Source organism: Protopterus annectens, chromosome 2.part2 (genome assembly GCF_019279795.1).
Source record: "Protopterus annectens isolate FY-2018-M chromosome 2.part2, PAN1.0, whole genome shotgun sequence".
In the NCBI taxonomy this organism is placed as follows: domain Eukaryota; kingdom Metazoa; phylum Chordata; order Ceratodontiformes; family Protopteridae; genus Protopterus; species Protopterus annectens.
This window is the reverse complement of record NC_056730.1, coordinates 74,652,192-74,679,936: the sequence shown is the minus strand read 5'-3', so window position 1 is coordinate 74,679,936 and position 27,745 is coordinate 74,652,192. Positions and strand designations below refer to the sequence as shown.

Genomic DNA, 27,745 nt, shown 5'->3' with positions numbered 1-27,745 from the left:
CCCACTTTTCTGAGAGTTAAAAAGTTCAGTTACAGGCTTGCTGTTCCTGAACTGTTTGAAAGTTTCTGTGAGGCCATTTTTGCTTGGGCTGAAGGAGGGTCTCTGTGTTCATCAGTGGCAGTGACTAACATTGAGCAGCTTCCCTGCCCCGTAGAGGTGGTTACTGACTTGAAACTGTAGTTTTATTGGCCACTAGGGGTCATTTCCATAACTCCTTCATCTTCCTCTCTTAAAACCTAGTTGCCTCGTGGTTTGAGCGTCTTTTCAGGCTTGTTGGCTGTTGGTGAAGCACCCTCAAGAGGAAAAACGCTGAGAGAAGAAGGAGCCACTTTTGAGATTTTAAGTATTTTTTCTCTGTTTATTTGCTAAGTTTTTCTGCATAGCTGCCTAGCTTGAGCATTTTCTGGCTTGTTAAACTTGATTTCTGTATTAGTAGCTGTATTTAGAGCACAACCATAAGCTGTTTGCTGAATTTCCTGTTTGCACTTAATTTTAAATCGTTTTTTTCTTAAAACTTGCATATTTTCTGTCCTTGACCTAGCACTCTTGTGTGGGGTCATTTACTGCACTATTATAACTTGATATTACTTGTGAACCTCTGCTATCTCTGTAAAAAACAAAGACAAAAATCTTGCTTTTTTTCCCACTTTTCTGAGAGTTAAAAAAGTTCAGTTACAGGCTTGCTGTTCCTGAACTGTTTGAAAGTTTCTGTGAGGCCATTTTTCTTGGGCTGAAGGAGGGTCTCTGTGTTCATCAGTGGCAGTGACTAACATTGAGCAGCTTCCCTGCCCCACGTAGAGGTGGTTACTGACTTGAAACTGTAGTTTTATTGGCCACTAGGGGTCATTTCCATAACTCCTTCATCTTCCTCTCTTAAAACCTAGTTGCCTCATGGTTTGAGCGTCTTTTCAGGCTTGTTGGCTGTTGGTGAAGCACCCTCTAAGAGGAAAAACGCTGAGAGAAGAAGGGAGCCACTTTTGAGATTTTAAGTATTTTTTCTCTGTTTATTTGCTAAGTTTTTCTGCATAGCTGCCTAGCTTGAGCATTTTCTGGCTTGTTAAACTTGATTTCTGTATTAGTAGCTGTATTTAGAGCACAACCATAAGCTGTTTGCTGAATTTCCTGTTTGCACTTAATTTTAAATCGTTTTTTTCTTAAAACTTGCATATTTTCTGTCCTTGACCTAGCACTCTTGTGTGGGGTCATTTACTGCACTGTTATAACTTGATATTACTTGTGAACCTCTGCTATCTCTGTAAAAACAAAAAAAAAAATCTTGCTTTTTCCCACTTTTCTGAGAGTTAAAAAGTTCAATTACAGGCTTGCTGTTCCTGAACTGTTTGAAAGTTTCTGTGAGGCCATTTTTCTTGGGCTGAAGGAGGGTCTCTGTGTTCATCAGTGGCAGTGACTAACATTGAGCAGCTTCCCTGCCCCCGTAGAGGTGGTTACTGACTTGAAACTGTAGTTTTATTGGCCACTAGGGGTCATTTCCATAACTCCTTCATCTTCCTCTCTTAAAACCTAGTTGCCTCGTGGTTTGAGCATCTTTTCAGGCTTGTTGGCTGTTGGTGAAGCACCCTCAAGAGGAAAAACGCTGAGAGAAGGGAGCCACTTTTGAGATTTTAAGTATTTTTCTCTGTTTATTTGCTAAGTTTTTCTGCATAGCTGCCTAGCTTGAGCATTTTCTGGCTTGTTAAACTTGATTTCTGTATTAGTAGCTGTATTTAGAGCACAACCATAAGCTGTTTGCTGAATTTCCTGTTTGCACTTAATTTTAAATCGTTTTTTTCTTAAAACTTGCATATTTTCTGTCCTTGACCTAGCACTCTTGTGTGGGGTCATTTACTGCACTATTATAACTTGATATTACTTGTGAACCTCTGCTATCTCTGTAAAAAACAAAAACAAAAAAAAATCTTGCTTTTTCCCACTTTTCTGAGAGTTAAAAAAGTTCAGTTACAGGCTTGCTGTTCCTGAACTGTTTGAAAGTTTCTGTGAGGCCATTTTTGCTTGGGCTGAAGGAGGGTCTCTGTGTTCATCAGTGGCAGTGACTAACATTGAGCAGCTTCCCTGCCCCCCGTAGAGGTGGTTACTGACTTGAAACTGTAGTTTTATTGGCCACTAGGGGTCATTTCCATAACTCCTTCATCTTCCTCTCTTAAAACCTAGTTGCCTCGTGGTTTGAGCGTCTTTTCAGGCTTGTTGGCTGTTGGTGAAGCACCCTCCAAGAGGAAAAACGCTGAGAGAAGAAGGGAGCCACTTTTGAGATTTTAAGTATTTTTCTCTGTTTATTTGCTAAGTTTTTCTGCATAGCTGCCTAGCTTGAGCATTTTCTGGCTTGTTAAACTTGATTTCTGTATTAGTAGCTGTATTTAGAGCACAACCATAAGCTGTTTGCTGAATTTCCTGTTTGCACTTAATTTTAAATCGTTTTTCTTAAAACTTGCATATTTTCTGTCCTTGACCTAGCACTCTTGTGTGGGGTCATTTACTGCACTATTATAACTTGATATTACTTGTGAACCTCTGCTATCTCTGTAAAAACAAAAACAAAAAAATCTTGCTTTTTCCCACTTTTCTGAGAGTTAAAAAGTTCAGTTACAGGCTTGCTGTTCCTGAACTGTTTGAAAGTTTCTGTGAGGCCATTTTTCTTGGGCTGAAGGAGGGTCTCTGTGTTCATCAGTGGCAGTGACTAACATTGAGCAGCTTCCCTGCCCCCCGGTGAGGTGGTTACTGACTTGAAACTGTAGTTTTATTGGCCACTAGGGGTCATTTCCATAACTCCTTCATTTGTCCTCAGAGGAGTGGTTTAAGGCAGTAACTTGTAGTTTATTGGCCATTTTGGGTCATTTCCTGTCTTTTCCAGCCCCTGCTATAAAGCACGCTTTAAGCGCATTAGCCTTGATTTAGCGGAGTTGCCACTGTTGCACACTAGGGCAGCTCGGTTAAGCAGGTTTAAACTATTCGGGCTACCTAAAGTCCACTCTTCAAATTTTCCCTTAAAACTACCTTCCTCGAACTATACTACTGATCTAATCAGCGTATCCTATAATTAAAAGATCATCTCTACTTGACTCCAAGTAGACTATTCTCTATCTGTTAAGCGTAGCACTTGCTCCTACAGTACTTATTACCTTGATACGGCACTCTTGTCATAGATAGTACCCCAAAAGGCAACCCCATTTCTCGGTCACCCACGTCCCCGGAATCTTTTTAAAGTTTTTTGTCTATTCCTTCTAGCATGTCGAGGGATCAGTTGCTAGTGTCCTCTCCTGCTCAGCTGGTGAACCTGGGAATATTGAGGCAATGTTACAAATGCCTCATGTACCTGAACAACCCTCTCCTCCTCCCACAAAACACAAATACATGCGAGAGATGCAACTATACGGCCAAACTGGAGGCTGAGCTCTCTCAACATAGGACTGGCAAGACCAGTCAGGAGGAGAAGGTTACCACACACACTATAGACCCAGTCTCACATAGTACCATTACAACCTCAAATCATACACATAAACACACAAAGACATACTCGGAGGCTCTGATCAAAATCTACCAAAACAGCAGAGGCCACCAAAGCAGACACCCAAACAACCACCACCTCAGAACACAACACCTGCAACACATAGACCTCACAGTCAGAGTGTCAAACAGTCACAGCCCTTAAGGCCAAACACAATGCCAGACACACTAGTCATTGGTGACTCCATAGTCAGACACACTGACGTCCCACTCACCAGACTGAGTAAGGAGAAGGTCACAGTAAGCTGCCTGTCGGGCGCTAGAATCCGCCACATAACGCAAGCACTCAGGTCTCTCAACAGCAGGTACAAATATGACTCAGTCATTGTCCACGCTGGTGTAAACGACCTGAGACGTACCTCCTTGGACTACATGAAAAGAGACATTGAGGAGCTCTCTGATTATGTAGCCCAGGCAGGTATGACCCTGACCTTGAGCAGTATCCTACCTTCACCAAGAATGATGCCACAATACAGAAATATGATGATCAGCTTTAACAATTGGCTTAAACACTGGTGTCATTCAAAGGGGATCCAGTGTCTGTCTGCCTGGGATGACATGCTGGACAAGCCACGCTGCTTCGCATGAGGGACGGCTTGCACCTGTCACCCTGGGATTCCGGATATTGGCAAAGGCTCTTGCCACCCCATAGTGCCTTTTTAGACAAGGCTCAAATTCTAAACCTACCACCCTAGAACACAAAAAGGAAAAAACTAAGGGTAATGCTGCTCAATGCCAGAAGTCTAAATCTCAAAATGCATGCACTCGAGGCCATTCTCAGTATGGAGAACATCGATGTCTGTGCTGTGACAGAAACCTGGTTCAAGGCTCCTGAGAGCACCCCAGCGCTATCAGGTTTTACCTCATATCATGCGTTCCGGCCCCAAAATCCGGACAATACCAAGAAAGGAGGGGGGGGTATCCATATTCATCAAGGACACCCACACCTCAAGACTGGTGGCAACGCACGATGCATCGGAGACCATCCAGGTGCAATTAACCATAGGCAAGACTGCTCTGCAAATTGTAGCATGTTACAGGCCACCCTCACAAACTCAGGAACCTCACATGGCCTTCCTGAAAACACTAGAGGGATAAATGTATCACCAAACACCATCATACTAGGTGACTTCAATTACCCTAATATAGACTGGGAACACTACTCAAGCCCAAACACCCTAGCCCAAAAGTTCCTGGAATTCATAAACTCAAATGCCATGGAACAACTAGTCACCATCCCACAAGAGGAGATAACATACTTGATCTCATCATCACGAACATGGGAGCACAATGTTCAACACTGGAGGTGTACCCCTCACTGGTGAGATCAGACCACAAACTAATCTCGCTGGAGGTCCTCATCCCACCCCACCTGAAATAAAAAGACCACAGTAAAGAACTTCTCAAAGCCGACTTCACACTTCTAAAGACTAGTGTGGTCTCCTTTAAGGCCCCGAGCCGGAAAACAGTACTCAAGCCGCTGAATCACTTACAAATGCCTTCTACCAGCACCTGCAGGACTGCATGGATAAGGCAATCCCAAGCAAAACAAAGACTCTTTGTACCAAAGGCAAGCGTCCGGTCTGGTGGACCCCAGCCATAAACAAACTCTACAACAAAAGGAGGAAGCTACTACAAGATAGAGCAAAATCCTTAAAAGGTAAGACACCCTTGATCACTATAAGTAAAAACTAAGAGCTCTCATAAAATCATCCAAAGCAAATTTCGAGAGAAAAATAGCTAAAGACTCAAAGACAATCATAAGGCCTTCTTTAGCTATGTTAGAAACCTGGGAGGAAACTCCCAGATATGCTCAGAACTAGTTCAAAATGATGTGAAGATTACTGATCCTACAGACATTGCCAACATGCTGGCTGACAGGTTCAGTGCAAACTTCTCCCCTCCCCAAAAGGAGAGATATCTATACCAAACGATTGCAGCCCACCAAACATCTCCAGCGCCCAAGTGAGTACTGCTCTCTCCAAAGCAAAAAACACAGCATCCATGGGACCTGATGGTGTCCCCGGCTGTGTGCTCCATGAACTCAATGAGGAATTAAACCCACAGCTAGGACAGCTGTTTAATCAAAGTCTTACCTCTGGATACGTGCCCAGGGGTGGCGCACTGCAACTGTGGTACCACTTCACAAAGGCGGTGCCTCCACCGACCCTGGAAATTACCGGCCCATTAGCTTGACAAGCCTTATCTGCAAAGCCATGGAGAGGATCATAATGGACCTCATAAATAAAGACATAGGGAAATTGCAGACTTTGGATCCAACCCAGTTTGGCTTTGTCAAAGGCAGATCATGCCTTTTAAACTTGGTTGACCTTTTGGAAACACACACCAAAGCCATTGATGAGGTAAATGCAGTCCATACAGCCTACCTCGATCTGGCTAAGGCCTTGATACAATACCCCACTCGGGTATCATTGAAAAACTCATCAGCTTAAATGTCAACCCATACATCACAAGATGGGTTGCAAACTGGCTGAGTGACAGAACCCACAGGGTCAGAGTTGCTGGCGCCATGTCAGACTCAAAGCCTGTCACAAGTGGTGTCCCACAGGGCTCAGTCCTGGGCCCACTCTTGTTTGGCATCTACTTTTCCAGTACAAGCAAACACAGGAGGGTTATGGCTGACAAAGTTTGCAGATGACTGCAAACTGAAGCCATAGTAGAAAACACATCTGACACAGATATCCTTCAGAAGGGTCTCACAGAAGCGGATAACTGGTGCCAGAGCCACGGCCTAAAGTTAAATGCCAAAAATGCATAGTCATACCCTTCGGGAAAAACAAGGTTACCCTAGCTACCAAATAGGTGGCAATCCACTGAGCACAGAAGAAGTTATCAGGGACCTGGGGACCCAGGTTGATAGTAGTCTGTCATTCGACACCCATGTAGCTAAAGTAGTTAGGAAGACCTTCTACATTGCCCACCTTATCATGAAGGGATTAGCATCTAGATCAAGGGAGGTCATAGTCTCCCTTTACTCATCACTCATCAGACAAATGATTGGGTACAATACCCCATTGGGAATGTATCTGACCCGACACTTGCAGCAGCTGGAGAGGCCACAAAAGTTCCTCACCAAAAGGATAAAGGGTCTCAAAAATCTGTCCTATGCTGCCCGACTGAAAGAACTCCAGCTCTATTCAGTCGCTTACCGCTTGCTCAGAGGTGACCTTTGCCTAACATACAAGGCCATGTCAAACCCAGATTTGATGAATATGCTTCACCTCAAAAAATCTAGATCCATCAGAGCCACAAGGGCGGGAGACTTAAACCTTGACACGGCTATTAATAGGACGTGCTGGAGAGATAGATTCATCACCCAAAGACTCCCTATGCTGTGGAACAAAATCCCAGTACATGTGAGGCAGAGCACATCGCTGGCCTTGTTCAAGAGAAATCTTGACCAATGGATGGGAGATCGCAGATATACCCCAGGGATTACCTCAGTGTCACTGCTCGACAGAGGCACAGCAAAATAATGGGTATAGTTCCCCATACTAAAGGGGTGGCGTAAGCCACAAAACGATGGGCTAGGCTTGTAAATGCCCTCGGGCAGATAGCCTAGTATGAACCTATGAACCTATGAGACCACAGAGGATGTGTTCAGGTAAGAACACATCAAAGTGCATCAGGATTAACACTGGGGTTCATAGGTGTGTACTAGGCTAATGGCCCTGGAGCCTTTGCAAGCCTAGCCCATAGAAGTGCCCTGGCATCGTGCCGCCCGACATTGGTTCCCAGTGCCTCTATCAAGGAGAGCCACTGGAGTGATCCCCGGGGTGAACTTTCTATTTGCCATCCACTCATCAAGATTCCCCTTGAAGAGGGCTAGTAAGGTGCTCTGCTTTACATGTCTGGGAAGTCTGTTCCAGGGCATGGGCAGTTTCTGGGTTATGAATCTGTCCCTCCAGCATGATGATCTTCGTGTTCCACTGTTGCAGTTATCACACTTGGGTTATCTGCCTGCAGGTAGCCCTCAGTCGGCCCGAATACCAGAGTTTTAGTATTTCTGCTTTGGATGCTGTCACTTCTTCCATGATGTCAGGTCGTCAGGGGTATAAAACAGGCAGCCGATGCCATTATATCAGTCTTTCTTGCCGAGGAGGAGCCCGAAGCAGAAGTTCACAAGTGTTGGTCGGCTGCTACCTGAAATTTTCTTTTCCCGAGTTGATCATCCTGAAGTCTTCTTAAGCTAAGTACCTCATTGGGGATCCTTTTTTCTTGCTCTAACCGATGTCGGAAAAAGTTAACAATTGTCTTGCCTGTGGAAAGCAAATACCTCACAGAGATTTTCATTCTTACTGTGTCACCTGTTTAGGCCCAGACCACGATGTCCCTCGGTGTCGGTTTTGTGCCTTATTTAACGCCCGAACCATTCGTCGTCGGGCTATCTTTGTCACTAAATTCTTTCACTCTCGTTCTCCATATTCCAAAATGGCTTTGGTAAGCCATCCGACTACTGATCTTCCGAAAAAACGTAACGATAAAGACAGAGCCAGACCGCATAGTTCCAAAACTGCCGACGACGCTTCCTTTAAGCTAGTCGCCAGTCAGCCGGTACTCAGTGAGGTGCCTTTGCAGCCCCTGATGCCTGCTTCTATGGATTCGTAGGCCTCTGCTGAGAACCATTCGGAGTCCAGTATGCCACAAGATGCTTCTTCGACTATGGAACCAGAGGATGTCTCTACCTTGGATAGGTCCAGAGCCGCTGTGCAGGCACCGGCTTCTGAGGGTGTATTCCATCCTACCGATGTTCAAATTAAACCAACAACTTCATTTTTAGCCAAAACCGCTAGTTTCTCAGGCCTAGAGTACGCACTACACCTAGAAAACCAATGACCAAAGCACATGCTCAGGGTCTCATGCCACAAAAACAAATGCTTAGAATGGCTGAAGACCTTATTACACTAATTATGGGAAGCCAGCCTTCCCCTGCTAAGAGGCAAATAATTCAGTTGCCTTCAGATTCTACAGACCAGGAGTCCGATGACTCTGGCCTTTCTGATTATCAGGACATGCCCTTATCAGCCTGTGAGGATTCAGATGCACAGGGATCCATTCCCTCTGCCTCCACACCAGAGGATTTTTCTTTTGGTGAAACCTTGCATACTTTAAGAGAACATTTCCACTGGGAATGCCAATACTATCCTCAGTGCAAAAAGAAACTCAGAGAATCTTTAGAGTTGCCTCAGCACAGGTCTTTAGCTATACCCCCTGTCCTGGATGTTGTGGATGATGTTTTTATGATAGCCATTCTTACTCCAGACACCTTGCCTCCAGCCCCTAGGAAACCTGACAGGTACTACAGAGTACCAGATTCCCACAAGTTTCTTTTTAAGAATCCTACTGCTGATCAAGAGATCATTTCCCAGGGACCTAAAGGTTTTAAGGCTAATACAGCCAAAAATCCTACCCCTTCAGACAGGGATTGTCGAGCTTTAGACAGATGGAGTAAGAACGGTATATACCTCTGCAACTCTTGCTGTCAGGGCATTAAATTGCCAGTTTCACATGCTGAAGTACCAGCAACATGTTATGGAACTAATTAAACAAAAAATGGTAATATTTCCAGATTGTGCAGAAAATAAAGATTTGCAAGAGCTAATGCATTCTGCAAACCAAGTTAGTGAGCATACTTTGCAGTGTGGCTTTGATGCTCTAGAAGCATCTTGCAGGGCTGCAGTCACTGGTTCTGTACTGAGAAGACATGCTTGGCTGAAGGAGCAGACCTTGCCAGATCATGTCAAATCCAAATTACTAGAAGCTTCTTTAAATATGACCTGCTTGTTTGGCACCAAAGCAGAAGAAGTTCTTAAAAAGTTGAAAAAAGCTAAATCTATGCAAACTGTTAAAGAATTCTTACAAGTGCAACCACCTAGATTCAGTAGGCATTGCCCTTCAAAACACTGGTCCTTTCCAGCCCCTCCAGGCTTCCCAGACAAGACCCAGGGGATACAGACCACCCAGACTACAATTGCAGGGTCTGTAGAGATCTAAGCAATGGAGTGCCCCCACCCCTAAAACAGAGAGTGGTAAGCCACCTCCCTATGGAAAAAGTTCACATTGACTTCTTAACTCTGCTTCCCAGCCCTGCCCAAGTGTTTGTGCACATACGAGGAAAACTTGCCCTTCATGCAAAAAACTGGATGTCCATCACTCAGGACCGATGGATCCTCATCATTGAATCCCAGGGGTACAAATTATATTTCCATTTACTGCCAACCCCAAGCAGGTTTCCAGACCTTCCTCCAAACCAGTGGGCAGAGGCTCAAAACCAAGTACTTTCCCTGCTCAATATTAGAGCTATTCAGCCTGTTCCAGTAGAACAAAAAGGTCAGGGTTTCTACTCCAGACTATTCCTGGTGCCCAGGAAAGAGGGCTGTTGGCACCCAACCCTGGATCTTTCAATTTTCAACACCTTCCTGGTGGTCCCATAATTCAAGATGCATACCCTGCAACAGCTTCTTCCTGTGTTAGCCAAGGATGCCTGGTTAGCCACCCTAGACTTAAAAGAAGCTTATCTGCACATCCCCATAAGGGAGTCATGCAGGAAATATCTACGTTTCAGGGCAGGATCTGTGCACCATCAGTTCTCTGCACTTCCCTTTGGCTTATCTACTGCACCCAGGGTATTCACAAAATGCCTGGCTCCAGCCATTGCATACTACAGGTAGAGAAATATCCAAATTTACCCATACTTGGATGACTGCCTGATTCAGGCAGACAGTCGGGAATTGCTGCTTCAGCACCTGACATTTGTAAAAAGCCTTCTCACTTCATTGGGGTACACCATCAACGAAAAGAAATCACAACTGGTACCTAGTCGAAAGATTGTATTCCTGGGAGCAAGCTTGGACACAACTTCCCAGATGGCATTTCTCACTTCAGAAAAAAAGGTCTATCTGACAGATTACTTCAAACAAATGGCCACCAGAACACAGTTATCTGCAAAAAATACTGCAAGCCCTAGGGTTCATGGCGATTCATGGCCTCATGTATTCTGCTAATTCCATATGCAAGACTGCATATGAGGAAACTTCCATGGTACTTAAAAAGTTTTGGTGCCAGCATTCTCAGGACCTGGAAACAGTCATTTCTATCATACCTTGTCTAAGGGCAGAGTTTCTTTGGTGGGCAGAAGCATGCAACCACAACAAGGGACTGCATTTTACTCAACTCCACGCCGCCCAAACCCTGACCACATATGCATCAGACTATGCATGGGGGCTCACATGGCAGGCAGGTACATTCAGGGCCACTGAAGCCCATGGTAGTTTCTCCTGCACATCAAACAAAAAGAGATGCTAGCTGTACAGAATGCTCGGACAGCTTTCAGATACCTAATCCTTCCAGGACAACTGCTGATAAAAACAGACAACACCACAGTTATGTGGTACATAAACAAGCAGGGGGAACCCATTCTTATCCACTCTGCAGGTTAGCCATGGCACTTGTTGAACACAGCTTTGAACAACAAAGCCCATATACAAGCTCAGTTCTTGCCAGGCAAAATTCACTGGCAGACTTAAGCAGAAATCTCCTAGACCCACATGAGTGGAAATTGGAGCCCAACACCTTCAACCTTCTGATCCAGAGGTGGGAGACACCAGAGGTGGAGATCTTTGCCTCTGCCAAGAACCACCAGTTAAGCAAATACTGCACCAGGAATCCTCACAGCAGGGCCTGGAAGGTGGATGCCCTATCCTTTCAATGATAAAACCTCTCAGTCTATGCCTTTCCCCCTCTACCCCTTCTCTCAAGAGTACTACTCAAGATAAAACAAGACAGGCCAAGGACAATTCTGATTGCCCCGGACTGGCCATGCCAGCACTGGTACTGCTGCGCAGCCTGACCAGTGGCACCCTGGCACCTACACCAGACTCCTACCCTGTTGTTTCAGCAGGAGGGACAGATTTTGCATTTACAATTACAAACCCTAAATCTTGCAGCCTGGCTTATTCCTTGAATACTCCACCAGCAACCCTAAGCAAACAGATGCTGGACCTCATTCTTGAAGCCAGAAGGCCTAGTACTAGGAAATCCTATGCTAAAAAGTGGAAAAGATATTGTTCTTGGATTCAGCCTAAAGGAAAGGACACAGCATTGCCCTCCTTACCTCTAATCAAGGATTGCATAGCAAAGCTACTCCACAGAGGCCTATCCTTCTCCTCCAAAAGATTCATGCCCCTGCCATTTTGGCTCATTACAATACTGAGCCACCTCTATTTTCTCACCCTCTCATCAAACAGTTCCTGAGAGGGGCTAACAACTTAAGGCCCCTAAGGAGAGCACCCACCCCTGCCTGGGACTTTAACTTTGTACTGGAAAAGCTCACACTTCCCCCTTTTGAACCTGCTGCTTCAGCAGAGTTAAATTTCCTCTCTTGGAAAACAGCCTTGCTTCTAGCCATAACTTCAAGTAGAAGAGTATCTGAGTTACAGGCACTAATGGTTGTGGAACCCTTTATTATTTTCCATGCTGATAGGGTTTCCCTCAGGACTAACCCATCCTTTATTCTGAAGGTGGTGTCCAGAGTGGCTCTAAACCATTCCATCCATTTGCCAACCTTCTTCCCTTACCCTCAGAATAAAGAGAAAAGGATCCTGCACTCTTTGGACATGCACATACAGCTCAGGTTCTACCTTGACAGAATTAAACCTTTCAGAAAATCTGACCAGCTGCTAGTCAGCTTTGCTACAGGGGCAGAGAGTAAGGCCATTTCAAAGCAAACCATTTCCAAATGGATAGCACACTGCATCCATTTCTGCTACAAGCACCATGGAATACCACCCCCTCAGGTGGTCAGAACACATTCCACTAGGGCTACTTCGACCTCTACAGCATTTCTCAGGGGAGTCCCTACCAGGGACATTCTGGAAGCTGCAACCTGGAGTTCTGTACACACCTTCACCAAGCATTACCACTTAACCTATCTTTTCCAAATCCATGGCAGGATTTGCTACAGCAGTCTTGCAAGGCCTACTAGTCAGCCCTAATTCTTGACTGCCTCCACCTTTCCTCAGCTTTGGGAATCAACCCAAGTGTGATGACTGCAACATTGAAACATGAAGAACATAGTACAGTTGTGTACACTTACCATAAATTTAGATGTTCAAGTGTATTCACTGTTGTAGTCCTGGTTTCCCTCCAGCTCCCTGGCTTTCTCTATCTATCGGTCTACCTCTCATCTCTATGGCTATTCCTAATGGCATTTGGTATTTACTTTTTACTGGCGGTGTTTCCCCACCATATACTAGCTCCCTATTTGGGGTCTTCTGACATTTGGGGCAAGGAAAAACTGATGTAATGGCATCGGCTGCCTGTTTTATACCCCTGATGACCTAACGTCATGGAAGAAGTGACAGCATCCGACGCAGAAATACTAAGACTCTGGTATTCGGGCCGACTGAGGGCTACCTGCAGGCAGATAACCAAAGTGTAATGACTGCAACAGTGAATACCCTGGAACATCTACATTTCTGGTAGGTGTACACAACTGTACTTTTTGTTGATTGTGGTAATGAGATTGAGGTCTTTGGAGAGTGTGGTGCGGAGGGATTGGGATTTCTTTAGATGTAGCATTTCTAACAGAGGTGGGTCAGACATGGCTTTGTAAGTCAAGCAGAGATCGCCTCTTAGTAGATGATACGAGACAAAGAATAGCTGGAGTTTTTTTGAGTCTGTCCATGTACATGTGTTTAAGGCCTAGGATCCTCTTCGGGAGGTACTTTTGTAGGCTTTCCAGTTGTTGCATGTGTCTAGTGAGGTACATGCCAAATGGGGCATTATACTCGATGATTGGCCTAATGAGGGAAGAGTAGAGAGAGATGATGATGTCTTTCTTCCTGGATGCAAAACCCTTGGTAATGAGATTTGCCACACAGAAGAACTTTGACCACAGTGGCAATGTGGTGGTCGAAGGAGAGGTTGCTGTCAACCTGTGTCCCCAGATCTCTTATAATGCCTTCAGTTTCATTGGGTTCCCATCAATGTGGTAATTAGTGGGGAACTGAGTTTTTCCCAAAGGGGATGACAACGCATTTTTTGGCATTAAGCTTAAGGCCATGGTTTTGACACCAGTCATTGGTCTCAGTGAGGGATTTCTATAGGATTTCTCCATCACTTGGGGAGTTAATAATGGCTCCCAGCTTGCAGTTGTCTGTGAACTTGGTCAGCCAGAGTCCTTCCATGTTGGCCTGGACTTCTGAGAAGTAGATGCCAAACAGGAGAGGACCCAGGACCGATCACTGTGGGACTCCACTCATGACTGGTCGGCAGTTGCAGTCTGACTTGGAGTCTGCTACTTTCACACTGTGGGTTCTATCTGTGAGCCAATTTGCAACCCACCTAGTAATATAGGGGTTGATGCTTAGTTTGGTGAGTTTATCAATAATTTCTGAGTGGGGAATTGTATCAAAGGCCTTGGCCAGATCGAGGTAGGCTGTATGGAACTGCCTTGGCTTCATCCACAGCTCTGGTGACTGACTCAAAGAAGTCAACCAGGTTGGGCAGGCATGATCTTCCTTTCACAAAACCACATTCTGTGGGATCTAGAGTGTGGAGATTCCCAATATCCTTGCTAATTAGGTCCATGATGATGTTCTCCATAGACTTACATATCAGACTTGTCAGGCTAATGGGGCGATAATTTCCAGGGTCTGTAGTCGCTCCCCCTTTATGGAGAGGGGTGACTGTGGCAGTGTGCCATTCGGTAGGGACAAAGCCTGAGGTGAGGCTATTATTGAACAGGACACACAGATGTGGTGCCACTTCACTTTGTAGTTCATGTAGAATACATCCTGAAATATTGTCAGGTCAGGATGTATTCCTGGCTTTGGACAATGCAGCTTTAAGCTGTGCTGCAGTAATGCTGGGTGCCTGGCATTCCTCCGGTATTGTGATTTATCCTTTGGGGGGGGGGGGGTAACATTGGCACTGAATCTGTCAGTCTGTTGGCAATATCTGTTGGCTCAGTGTAGGAGGTACCATTGTGAGTAACCCAGAGCAAACCTGGGTATTGCCGTGGAGATTTTTGATATAATTATAGAAGGCTTTGTGGTTGTTTTTATTGTCTGCTGCAATTCTGCCTTCATAGCTGGATTTAGAGGTTTTGATGAGGGATCTCAACTTTTTGTTGAGGCTAATAAGGGAGTTTTTCCAGTCTTGGGACTTCACCTTTTTCTACAACTTCTTCCTTCTGTTGTAGAGTTTATTAATGGCAGGAGACCACCAGATTGGCTTCCTTTTTTTTGGAAGAGAGAGTCTTAGTTCTGTTGGGTATGGCTAGTTCCATGCATTTATGTACATGTTCGTGTAGTGCATTGGTGTATGATTCGGCAGTCATGCATCTATTTTCCATTGACATGAGTGCCGTGAAGTTAGCCACCTCTGTTTTAGGAGCCCAAAGTCAGCATTGGAGAAGTTTTTCATGGTGGTTACCTTTGCGGGGGGTGTGGATGAGATGTGGATTTCCATGGTGATTAGTTTGTGGTCAGATCTAACCAGGGAGGAATAGACTATTGGTGTAGAGGAATGGTTTCTCATGTTAGTAATAACCAGGTCAAGGATGTTGCTTCCTCTAGTGGGGGTAAGAATGAGCAGGTCCAGGGCATTGGAATTGAGGAGTTCCAGGAAGCGTTGGGCCAGTGTATTGGTGCTTGAGTAGTTTTCCCAGTTGATGGGGTGTGTTCTCAACCCACTGTTATTCACCATCCTGACCCACGACTGCTATGTTAAGCACAAGTCCAACCATATCAAGTTTGCTGATGACACAGTTGTAGGGCTCATCACAGAGGAAGATGAAAAGGTGTACAGAGAGGAGGTGGCATCTCTGATCATTTGGTGCACGGGGAACAACCTTGACCTGAATGTAAACAAGACCAAAGAGATTATCATTGACTTCAGGAAAAGGAGAACAAACCACCCAGTGCTCAGGATCAGTGGTGAGTGTGTGGAGAGGGATAAGAGTACAAAATTCCTGTGTGCACACATATCAGAGGGATCTCTTTTGTTTGGGAAACACCAGCCAGCTGGTCAAGAAAGCGCACCAATGCCTCCACTTTTTAAGAAGGCCGCAAAAAGCTAAGTTTCCTCCTCATATTCTCTCCACCTTCTATAGAGGTGTAGTAGAGAGCATCCTCGCCTGCAACTTCACAGTGTGGTTTGGAAGCTGCACAGTTACAGAAAGAAAGCCGGTGCAAAGAGTGGTGAGGGTTACAGAGAAGGTAACATGTTCCAGTCTTCCATTGATACAACATCTTTATTCTGCAAGAAGCATCCAAAAGGCCACCAAAATAATACAGGACAACACGCATCCTGCGCACAGACTGTTTAAGCACATTCCTCTGCAGGACTACAAGATTCATTGACGGTTTCTACTCTACAGTGATTAGACTTCTGAACTTGGGCACTAGATCCACAGGTCTGGACACATGACAAGTCAATTTTTATTTATTTGTGAACTATATACTTACATATATTCCAAGTAAATGCAATATTTAATCTGAAGTAGTTAACTTCATTTTATCTGCAACCTGTGGATATACAGATCTGTATTGGATCCGAGCCAGCAACTTTTTTCTAGCATCTGCTCCAAGCTCCGAGCTCCTCCCCTTACCCATAATGCCCTACCATCTCTTATCTTCCCTCAGATCTCATTTGCCGTGCCAGTAGTATGCATCGTGGTCTCCTTTGCTCTGAGCTAAAAAGGGATAGTAAGTGGAAACTTTTACTTATATCTAAGTGTGCTTGTCTAGGATTACCCTTCCTCCCCTTCTGTAGTAACGCGTTGGTCGTTAGTGTAAAAAAAAAAGTTTTTTGTATTAGAGTAGTAGTCAGGCCTGCCCTTCCCCTACCTGTGCGTGTGTGTGTGTTTTTTTTTTTTTGGGACGGTAGTACCTTTACCTTTGAGTGCAGGACTATGGCTGACCAGCCAAAGTCTGTGTTCAAAAAATGTACAGAATGTGGCCATAAGCTTTCCCCTGCCGATGGTCACACTCTGTGTGTGATATGTTTAGGAGTGGCACATTTATCCACTCAGTGTGCTATCTGTTCAGGCTTCAACCCTAGGGCCCTTAGGGATCGTAAAGCCAGGCTAGTTACCAAAGGCCTTCTCCCTGTTGCCATGCTGGATTCTGCCTTGGCCTCGGTCGCTAGTACACCTCCCCAGACAGGGAGTCAACCTCCCTCTTCATCTGGCGATGGGTCCTCTAAGGACAGACCTTCAGTCAGTGAGTCTGACAAAGAAAAAGAAAGAGAAAAGGAAAAGGAAAGACGCACAGAAGAAAGGGAGAAAAAGAAGGACAGGCATCACAAGAGATCCCCAGACAGGGATCTCTTTCTCAGCCCCCCATCTAAGACCATGAGGCCTGTTTCTCCTCGGCTCTGGTCACCGCGTTTCTCACTGGAGCCATTGGAACATTCGGACCCGAGGCCTTCCACCCTTCTGCGCAGACCAGCCAGACGGTGGCCTCTTTGAGGTCGACTCGGAGCCTATTGGACATAGATATGGACAGGATGATGCGGAGATTTCTTCAGAACCAAATTCATAAGGGAGTCTTGCCAGGTCCCTCTCCCTGTGGAGGGGCAACCTCCATGCCTCTTTTCCACCCCATCTCTCCTTCCCCAATCCGTGCTTCTGGCTCTTGGATCTGAGGTTCTTCAGAGCTGGTAGCTCGGCGCCGACGATTCCTCCAACCTCAACTCCGGCTGTTACCTTGAGTTCCTCGGATCCGACTTGTTCGGATCCACATGACTCTCGAGCCGCAGGCAGGGAGTCGGACCTGGGGGAATGGATTCTTCGGCTATGACCCTTTCGGACCCGATCCATTCCCTTGGACCTCAGGCTACCCTGTCTTCGGCTCTGGTCCCCACTTCGGATTCGGGGAGGACTTCTCCCTCGGCCTTCGAAGTGGTGGAGAGGGTTCTCTCTCAGGGATTGAGACCCCAGCCCATCTCCTCGGATACCACCCAGCCCCCCTGGATTTGGCGACGACTCCCTTCATCCTGTCTCAGGGACAACCCGTGCCAGAATATCCCCAGGTCATTTTCCCCGAGGAAACCCCTGTGACTCACAGATCCCCTTCTGAAAGTCCCACTGAAGAGGGCCACCGCAAGTGCAAAAGGAGGCACTTGGACTCCCCCCGAGTCCCTCACCACTGACACTGACTTAGATGAAGGAGAAGGTTCCCCCAGGTCACCTCCCGAAGACATCTCCTTCGGAGAAATTATGGAGATCCTCCGCCAGAGGGGAGGTTGGTCAGCCCAGACCCCTTGGTGGACCTCATCACCATGAGGGCATGGAAGGAGCCCGACATCGTAAAACCCATCCCCAAACGTCCTGACAAGGTTTTATCTCCTCCTCCTGATAGACAACCCTAGTCGAAAGGAGCCCCAGTTGATGCTATGTTGGTCGCAGCGGCCACAAAGAAGGAACTAGTACAGGAGAGTTCTTTAGTCCACCCTCCAGACAAGGAGTCCAGGTCGGTGGATAGGTTTGGGAAGCGCGTATACTCTTCAGCGACTTTTTCTATCCGTGCACTGAATTATTTGGCACGTGATTCGACTTCAGCGAGACCTTGCTTCGGAATTCGCTGAGTCGCCCCCAGAGTCTTTATCGCTGCAGGACAGACAGCTGTTCTCGGCGAAAATGTCTACTCTGAAGTCAGTCTCAAATACATCTATGCGGCTACTTTCCCACGCCACGAAAGGAGCAGCTAGAGTGGCTGGACAGGCATAGTCATGAGGCGTCATATCTGGCTCAGATAGTTCAGTTTGCGGACCCTTTCAAGGCATCGTTTATCAATGCTCCCTACGACGGTTCTTCCCTCTTGGGAAGAGGGTATGTGACACACCTTGTCCAGAGTGAAAAGGATGGGAAGACTTTGTCTGCCATCGGAGTCTGCTTCTCTAACCCTCAGCAGTCCTTCTCTAGGAATCAGAGGGCAGAAGAAGATGTGGTTCCGAAAATCTCAGTTTTCCCAGGATTCTCAGTACAGCTATTCCCCCAGAGGCAGAGGGGGACAGGATCGACACCGACCCAGTAGTAGAGGGGGTCCCAGGAATTTCAGGTCTAGGGAACCCTTCTCTGATAGACCCACAGCCCTGAGGGGTTGCCTGACTGTCCTACTCTGGAGGCAGTCTGGGGACGATTGTCCTTACACCCAGCGGCATGGGAGTCCATTACGACAGATTGCTGGGTTCTTCAGATAATATCCAGAGGTTACTCTATTCCTTTTATTTCTCCTCCAAAAGTTACAAAACACCTCCCAGATGTTCCACCCACTCACAGGGAGGCTGCAGCTCTAGAGGTTTCAAAACTGCTTCTCAAAACGAGCCATCGAAAAGGTCCCCCCCCCGATCAGTCCGGATTAGGCATCTACTTAAGGTTCTTTTTGGTGCCAAAAAAAGACGGGGAACCTCTGGCCCATTCTAGACCTGTCAACATTAAACCTGTCTGTAGCAAAACAGAAATTCCGGATGGTCACCCTATAGTCCATTCTACCTTATCTCCGAGAGTGCGACTGGATGTGCTCGTTAGACCTTCAGGATGCTTACTACCACATCAAAATACACAGAAGTTCCAGGAGGTTTCTGTACTTCCGGCTAGGAGCCAGTCACTTTCAGTTCAGAGCCCTACCCTTTGGTCTCACCACAGCCCCCAGGGTGTTCACCAAGGTAATGGCAGTTGTAGCGGCTTACCTGAGGCTTCAGGGTATTCAGATGTTTCCATACCTGGACGACTGGCTCTTCGCTGCACACAGCAAGCATCACTTGTGTCTGGCCCGAGATTATTTAATTCGGTTAGCAAACCTACTGGGAATTACAGTCAATGTTCACAAATCCAATTTGCAACCAGTACAAATTCTAGACTTCATTGGGGCATGATTAGACGCTTTGCAGATGAAGGTATTCCTAACTTCAGACAAAATTCTTCATCTCAGGGGCCACATAGCTCAGATAGCGAACTCCAAGTCTTCAAAGGCGAGCGAGGTTCTCTGGGCTCTGGGCACCATAGCTGCCGCCATATCTATTCTCCCGTATGCACGCCTTCACATGCGGGTTCTTCACTGGACTCTAGCTGTCCAGTGGTCTTGGCTAGACCTACCAATGGAATTTCCGATCAAGATCAGTCACGTCTGCAGGATGTCTCTTCTTTGGTGATTATCTTCACTGGAGATATCAAAAGGACGCCAATTTGTGTCACCTTCAGTCCAAACCACACGACAGTGACCATGGATGCCACCCAACTCGGTTGGGGGGACACTGTTTGGGAAGGACAGTCCAAGACACGTGGTCCCAGACAGAGACCAATTTGCACATAAATGTTCTAGAGATGAGGGCATTGCTTTTAGCGTTGGAAGCCTTTCACACAGCCCTCCCTCTCGGATTGATTGCAATTCAGTCAGACAACATGTCGGTCATCTGGTATATCAACAAGCAGGGGGGAACCAAATCCTACCCGCTATGTCACGAGGCCACGAGAGTGTGGGAATGGGCGATTTCCAAAGGTCGGTGTCTGATAGCAATGCACGTCCCGGGGCGTTCCAACATTTTAGCGGACAGATTGAGCCGGGCCATTCTGATGCCTTACGAGTGGTCTCTGAAACAGTCAGTAGCGGAAGAGATTTTCCTGGCATGGTGTCAGCCTTGCTGCGATCTCTTCGCATCTCCTTCCAACGCGAAGTGTAGCAAGTTCTTCGCTCTGATTCCCTCACCAGGGGAAGTCCCCAGAGACACTCTAGTCCAAGTTTGGCCCCCCGGGCTTCTGTATGCTTATCCACCTTTACCTCTCATTCTGAAGTTTCTTCAGAAAGCTTGCCGACTACGGTGCCAAGTGATCCTCATTGTCCCGTTCTGGCCTCATCAGGTTTGGTTCCCATTCCTTTGGTCTCATCTATTAGCTCCCTTGTGGGTTCTGGATCCCTGCCCGGATCTAATTTCCCATCCGTCAGGGATACGTTCACCCGATCTGGGCAGCCTCAAGCTGACAGCTTGGTTGCTCCAGTTCCATTAATTGCCAGGACTCCCGGTCTTTCATCCCAGGTAAAATCCATTCTGGTGGCCTCTCTTAAAGACTCCACTAGGAAACTATATTGCAGTAAATTTTCCATTTGGGCTTCACAGAGAGAAATAGATCCCTTTACAGCTCTTGTTCCAGCGGTGTTGGACTTCCTGTCTGGTATCTTTCAGCAAGGAGCTAGTTCCTCCACAGTGAAAGTACAATTGGCAGCCATTTCCAGTTTTCACGTTGGTGAAGACAACATGGCCTTAGCCTCTTCTAGGCTATGTAAGGCTTTTCTTAAAGGTACATTTCTGCTATGGCCCACTGTCAAGGATTCTGTACCTTTCTGGGACCTTACTTTTGTTTTACAGGCATTGGTAGCCCCTCCTTTTGAACCCGCAGCTTTGGTGGACTTAAAATTTTTGTCCTGGAAGACAGCTTTCCTAGTCGCCATCACATCGGCTAGGAGAGTTTCTGAACTTCAAGCTCTGTCTGCCGTGCCTCCGTATTTGGTCTAGCATAAGGGTAGGGTTTCCCTCCGTACAAACCCCTTCCTTCTTACATAAAGTGGCATCTGAAGCAAACATAAACCAGTCCATTAATCTGCCCGTTTTCTTTCCCAACTTTCAAAATAAAGGTGAATACAAACTCCATTTGTTGGATGTTCATAAACATTTTTATCTTCATAGAACAAAGTCTTTCCACAAGACTGACCAATTGTTTGTTTCCTTTTCCAAAGCATTTATGGGAAAAGCTATTTCTAAAATTTCTTTAGCCAGATGGATCACTCTTTGCATTTCACATGCTTACAAAGCAAAACGTTTATCTCCTCCTGGTATAGTTAAGGCTCACTCTACCAGGTCCATGGCGACTTCTGCTGCTTTTTGGTCCAGGGTACCTTTGGATGATATTTGTGCAGCAGCGACATGGGCCAATTGACATACCTTCATTTCCCATTACAAATTGGATCTGATTTCGAGGGGTAGAACATCTTTTGGCTCTGCGGTGCTCAGGAATATCGTTCCATAAAAGCCTCCCAGGATCAGAGTAGCTGGGGACTCTGTCCCACAGGTTGCAGATAAAATGAAGTTAACTACTTCAGATAAAGAAGTTATGTACTCACCATAATGTTCCATCTGAGTATTTATACTTCATTTTTCTGCAACATTCCCTCCCTCCATCCCCTGGACCTTATCCTGTTTTCAGGTTGGTTTGGTTTGAGTTGCATGTATATTGTTAGTTGCAGCAAACTCTATCTGAGGGAAGATAGGAGATGGTAGGGCATTATGGGTAAGGGGAGGAGCTCGGAGCTTGGAGCAGATGCTAGAAAAAAGTTGCCGGCTCGGATCCGACACGAATCCGTATACCCACAGGTTGCAGAAAAATGAAGTATAACTACTCAGATGGAACATTATGGTGAGTGCATAACTTCTTTTTTATTATATTCATAGTCAGTATTTAACTCACTGAAGTGCAATATTAGACAAATAACTTAGGCATTTCAATCTGTATTGTGTTTTGTATTGCTTTAAGTAGGGTAGTTAAGCTGGGTCTATATTAGATCACCGAACGCTTAAAAAAGCAAACTGTGATTAATCAACCCTATGTAAGTGAAAGCTTACAATTTCGAACTGTCAGAACAGTGATTTTTTTCCAAGGGAAAAAAAATCGCTTTTCCAGCAAAAATAAATAAATAAAACACTTTAACCATTATATTAAGTGTGGGGGGGGGGTGACCCCCCTACTTAAATATACCAACTCCGTGACCGCACTACAGTGCCAAAAACGGCAAAGTAACAAAGCGGCCAAGCAAATTCTTTCCCAGGGAAAGAATTTGCTTAACAGCCGCTTCGATATTTTGCTGTTTCAGTCTTTTGAGTTCGACCAAGACGCATTTGAAAGAATGCGTCTTCGGTCTTCTAATAGGGAACTGTTAATTTAACTCAAGGGAGGGTATTCTTTTTGTATATGAGTGTTGGTAAATGTCTCTGCTCTTTCTTGTGTGGATTGGAAGGTAGTATTGTATTTGTTAGTTATGTTTATTCCTCTACTTGCATGTGTTGTTTCCCTTTCCTTTGTAAGAGTTGAGCTGATGCATGAAATTTCATTTAGTCAACATGTGTGTAGTTGTAAATGACAGTAAAGTTTACTTTGACTTTGATATTTATGATGCTTCTTGGTCCTCCACACACACTTTTATTCCCCATTACAAGTTCTCCCTCCTCAGGGCCTGAGCTTCCTTCAGCTCTACTACTCTCAAAGGTCTGCTGTCGTGAAGCCACCTGGGAAGGTTCATAGCTGGGGATCTTGATCTATATGTCACATCAGACGGACTGAGTAAATAGAATGAAAAAGTTATGTACTCACCATAACAGTAGATCCTTTCTTTCATAGCCATATGATACAACAACCCTCCTACAATTTCCCCATGCTTCTCTTGTAAGAACTGGAGGATTGTCTGTTTCTCCTGACACTTTAGTCCCTGTTTGTATTTCACTTTTAGTTCTCAATCGGGATATGAGGTAATTTAGGGGGTAGATGCATTATCGGAGGGGAAAGTTCAGAAGGGGCTCAGGGTTTGAGTAGTAATGTTGCTGGATTGGATCCAACAAGCATCTTCAAGGACTCTTGTGTCATATTGGAAAGATATAAGTGAAAGGATCTGCCGTTATGGTTAGTACATAGCTTTCATTTATGACAAAAAATTTTAATGGTTACATTTTCAGAACAGTAAATTTGCTTCTGTACATTGTAAATATATAATGCTTGGCTTCACTCGATTGGGAGAAGGCAACAAATGTCTCTTGTATAGACACTGCAAAAAGCAGGACTGCCTTTATGCTTTATTCGACAGAATTTTTGTCAGAAGGAAGGAAACTGCTGCAAATGATGTCAGGATTTTAACCAAAAAATGAATTAATTTTGTCAGGGAAAGGGGATATGTCATAGGAAAATTTATCTTTGAATTAGTGAAGGGTAGCCAATTTAAAATTTCATATTTCTTAATTCCAGAACTGAAGCAGTTTTGTTTGGCCATTACCGTCTTTCCCCAGAAACAGACAATCAAACCAAAGTATATGCAGTTTTGAACAAGAAGAAGGAAGAGGTATGTTTTTTATGATTTAAGATTTTTTTATTTGTATTTTACACTATATTGTGTGTGTGTGTGTGTGTGTGTGTGTGTGTATATATATATATATATATATATATATATATATATATACACACACACACACACACACACAACGTGATATATATGTATATATACATACATATGTTTTTTTTTTAATTTTTTTATATACAGAATTGTAGGCTTCCTTGCTGGAAAACCTTGGCTGTTTTTCAAACAACCCCTTTATTAAACAAGGGGAGACATCCAATTTTTGTTTCAACAGCCATTAGTGATTACCTACATTTTAGTATGTTGTGTAATATTTTGCTTGTAGTTTAGTGGTGTACATCTTGCTTATGTACTCCACTTGGAATATGATAGCTGCTTAAACAGCAGTTACAGACTGGAAAAGGGAATAGTCATTCTTTCATCCATCCATTGATTACTGGATTCATTTAGTATAGGGTTATGGGAAGTTGGAGAACCCTGGCACTCAGTGGCAGAAGGCAGAGAAGTTAGTCAAGGATAGAGTGCCTGTGTGTTACATTATCCATACACACACACACACACACACACACACACACACACACACACACTGTGTTTGGTGGGCTGTCATTTCACTTATAGCATGTCAGTGGCTCACTATTGTGAAATGGCAGCACTCGAAATGCTGAGCAAATATGCAAGAAAAAATAAGATTGGAAATGCAGAAGAGTGAACCTTGAGAGTCACTCTTCTTTAAACTTCTTTCTTGCAGAAGTCCCCCCCCCCCCCACACACACACACACACTTCCAAAACTTAGAGGTCTCCATACCTTGGAGAAAAGGGAATAGTCTGTGAAATGACTTCTCAGACTTTGTATATGTAAGTCTGTTTTTCAGCCATTTATTCTGTGTTTCGAGAGACTCTTTAGTAGGTCCCGACATGTCAGTGGGATGAGGGAATACACCAAAGTGCCTGTCTAAAACCCTTAAGATCATAGAGAGGATGTGCACAGTCCGCTCAGAAGAAACCTTTAGAACCAATCTTGGAAGGCTGTAATGGAAAAACAATTCCACTCTCATAGAGACTGTATAGACAGGTGGAATGGTTAAGGATCCCAGTTTGAGCCTTTTCTCATATATACTTTTAACACCAAGTCTGCATATATTTATTTGGTCGTACTATGTCTTTTTAATCACCTGGTCTCGGAGCTTAGTGTCTTAGAAAAATATTTGTTTTTGATTGCCATGAAAATTCTACCTGGTTAAACACCCTTTTCATTGGAAATCTATGAGGAAGAAGTCCATATTACATACATTTGCATAGGCTGTTAGCATGAGTTAACTGTAAAAATGTACATTATAACACTGGGGTTTACAGAATTTAACAGATAATCACCTTGATACTTATATTTTATGATATGTACAACATGTTAAGCTCGTGCGCTGATAAAACATTCAGCATTGTTATGCACTGTATGCGTATGTGTATGTCATATTTTAATTTTAGTACATGTATAGTAAAAGAGGATCTGAAGTTGTTGTTTTCATTTGATCTTCAACCTGTGGGACTCTGCTTTCAATTTGGTGGAGAGGGTTCTCTTGGCTCCCTCGAGACCCTTGACAGTGTCATCCTCTGAGTCACTGTGCCCCAAGAGGTCCCACTCTGGGACTGCCTCAAAGTTTCCAAGTCCTCCCCAGAACCCCCCCCCCCCCCGAGGAGCTCTCTCGGAAGCACACATGCAAGAGGAGGCACTTGGACTCCCCACCGGAGTCAGTACTTGGAGGAAGGGAAGGGCTCCCTCCAATCACTCCCCCGAAGATGTCTCCTTTGGAAACATCATGGAAATCCTGCGCCATCGAGGAGGGTGGTCTACCCAAAAGCCCAACCCAGATGAGTCGATATTCCTGGAGGTGTTTGGCACAGGACCCTCTACCTCCTAGGTGTCCCCTCCTTCAGATCCCCTTGTGGATTTCATTTTATCCAGGGCATGTAAGGAACCGTTTACAGTTAAGCCTGTCCCCAAATGCCCGGATAAAATTCTCAGTGCCTTGTTGGATAGGCAACATTGGTCTAAAGAATCCCCAGTCAATACCATGGTGGTTGTGGCAGCCTCCAAAAAACAGCTGACTCAGGAGAGCTCTATAGTCCATCCTCCGGACCAAGAGTCAGCCCCGTTTGCTTTGCATGCGCTGGACTACATGGCACACATTATCGGGTTGCAGCAGGAACTGGTCAAAGATTTCACTGAGTCTGCCCCAGGGTCCATGATGGCAGATGAGAAAAAGGTGATGTTCATCGTGCATACAGCTGCAGTCATAACAGATGGGTTCTCCTGCCGTCAGGCGGGTTCTCGGTCGGCTGAATTCCAAAGTCTAGGTCCGACGTCGGTTGTCGTCGCTTCTTCCCTGACGTCAGTGCGACAGGGGTATAAAGGAACCAGCCAACGCCATTTTCTCCAGTCTTTCTTGCCGCGCGGTGCCCGAAGCAGAAGCAGTTCGCAAGTGCCGGTCGGCCAGCTCCTGAGATTATGAAAATTTGGAAACCGAAGTCTTCTTAAAAGCTAAGTACCCGTTAGAAACTTTTCTTGCCTCAGACCGATGTCAGACAAAGTTAATAATTGTATTTCTTGTGGGAAGCAAATACCGCATAAGGATTTCCATTCCCTCTGTATACCTTGTTTAGGCCCAGACCACGACGTCTCGGTCTGTCGCTTTTGTGCTACATTCAACAAACGCACTATTAAGCATCGGGTGGAGTTCGCCCAGCATTATTTTGGAAAAGCATTTAACTATACTATGTCGTCGGATACTCCGACTCCGGTTTTGTCTAAAAAACGCAAAGACAAGGACCGACACACGAGGTCCGCGGCCTCTACCGACACCACGCCAAAGCCGACTACACGTGGTCCGGTTCTCAGCGAGGCGCCTACGCAGCCCCTGACTACCGACGATGCTTCTTTGATGGTGTCTCCTTTGCCCGAGGTTGCAGGCTCCTCGGCCCACACCCCGACTACAGATACCGAAGCCACTCTTGGCGTTGAAACTCAGAATGTGGACAGGTCCACCTCCACTCAAGGTGTCTTCAGACCTTCCTCTTCCTTCTCCATCAAGGCTTTCATAAAGTCTAAAGCAACCATGCACTCTAAGACACCAGCTACACAGGGCCCATCTCCAGGCCCCATGCCTAAGAAACAGATGCTTAAAATGGCTGAGGATTTAATTAGTCTTATCAGAGGTTCTCAGCCCCCACCGGACAAAAGGCCCAGAGTGGAGGAAGATTCCCCCTCCTCTGATCAGGGCTCCATTATTTCAGAGCACTCTGATGATCAGGAACATTCTTACTCCCCTTTTGAAGACTCTGATGCGGAGGAGTCCATCCCTTCTGTATCCCCCCCTGAGGATTACTCATTTGGGGAAACTTTACATACCTTAAGGGAACACTTCCACTGGGAAGGCCAAGATTATTCAGATTCCAAGAAAAGGCTCAGGGAATTTCTATTGCTACCTCAGCACAGGCCTCTGGCTATACCTCCTGTCTTGGACATCCTAGATGATGTTTACTCGGAGGCCTGCCTTAACCCGGACTCTCTACCTCCAGCTCCAGTTAAGCCTGACAGGTACTACAGGGTTCCTGACTCACACCAATTTTTATACAAAAGCCATGCTGCTGACCCAGAAACCATCTCACAGGGCCCCAAGGGAGTTAAGGCCTCCATTGCTAAAAATCCATTGCCTTCCGAGAGAGATTCCAGATCCTTAGAAAGGTGGGGAAAAAAGGTATATACCTTGGCTACCTTATCCATGAGGGCCTTAAACTGTCAGTTTCATATGCTAAAATACCAACAATTTTTATTATCACAATTGAAAAGTAAAATGTCACAACCTGAACAACCAGACTTGAAGGAGTTGCAGGATTTGATGCATAGTGCAGAACAAGTGGGTAAGCATACCTTACAATGTGGTTTTGATGCTGTAGAGGCCTCATGTAGAGCTGCTGTTACAGGATCAGTCATACGTAGGCATGCCTGGCTCAAGGAACAAGCCTTGCCTGATCATGTCAAAGCTAAATTACTAGACGCCCCTCTACAAAAGGACGTATTATTTGCTGC

The 27,745-nt window shown here is 45.4% G+C and overlaps 1 protein-coding gene across 1 annotated transcript in view; it reads left to right on the top strand.

Moving 5' to 3' along the window:
* The window catches only part of FBXO9 (F-box protein 9), a 1,636,589-nt gene that overhangs the window by 1,350,600 nt on the left and 258,244 nt on the right, over positions 1-27,745 (top strand). The window contains exon 11 of the mRNA XM_044063757.1: positions 23,552-23,645. Within this exon, the coding sequence (XP_043919692.1) occupies positions 23,552-23,645 (94 nt within the window). The remainder of the gene's footprint in view (positions 1-23,551; positions 23,646-27,745) is intronic.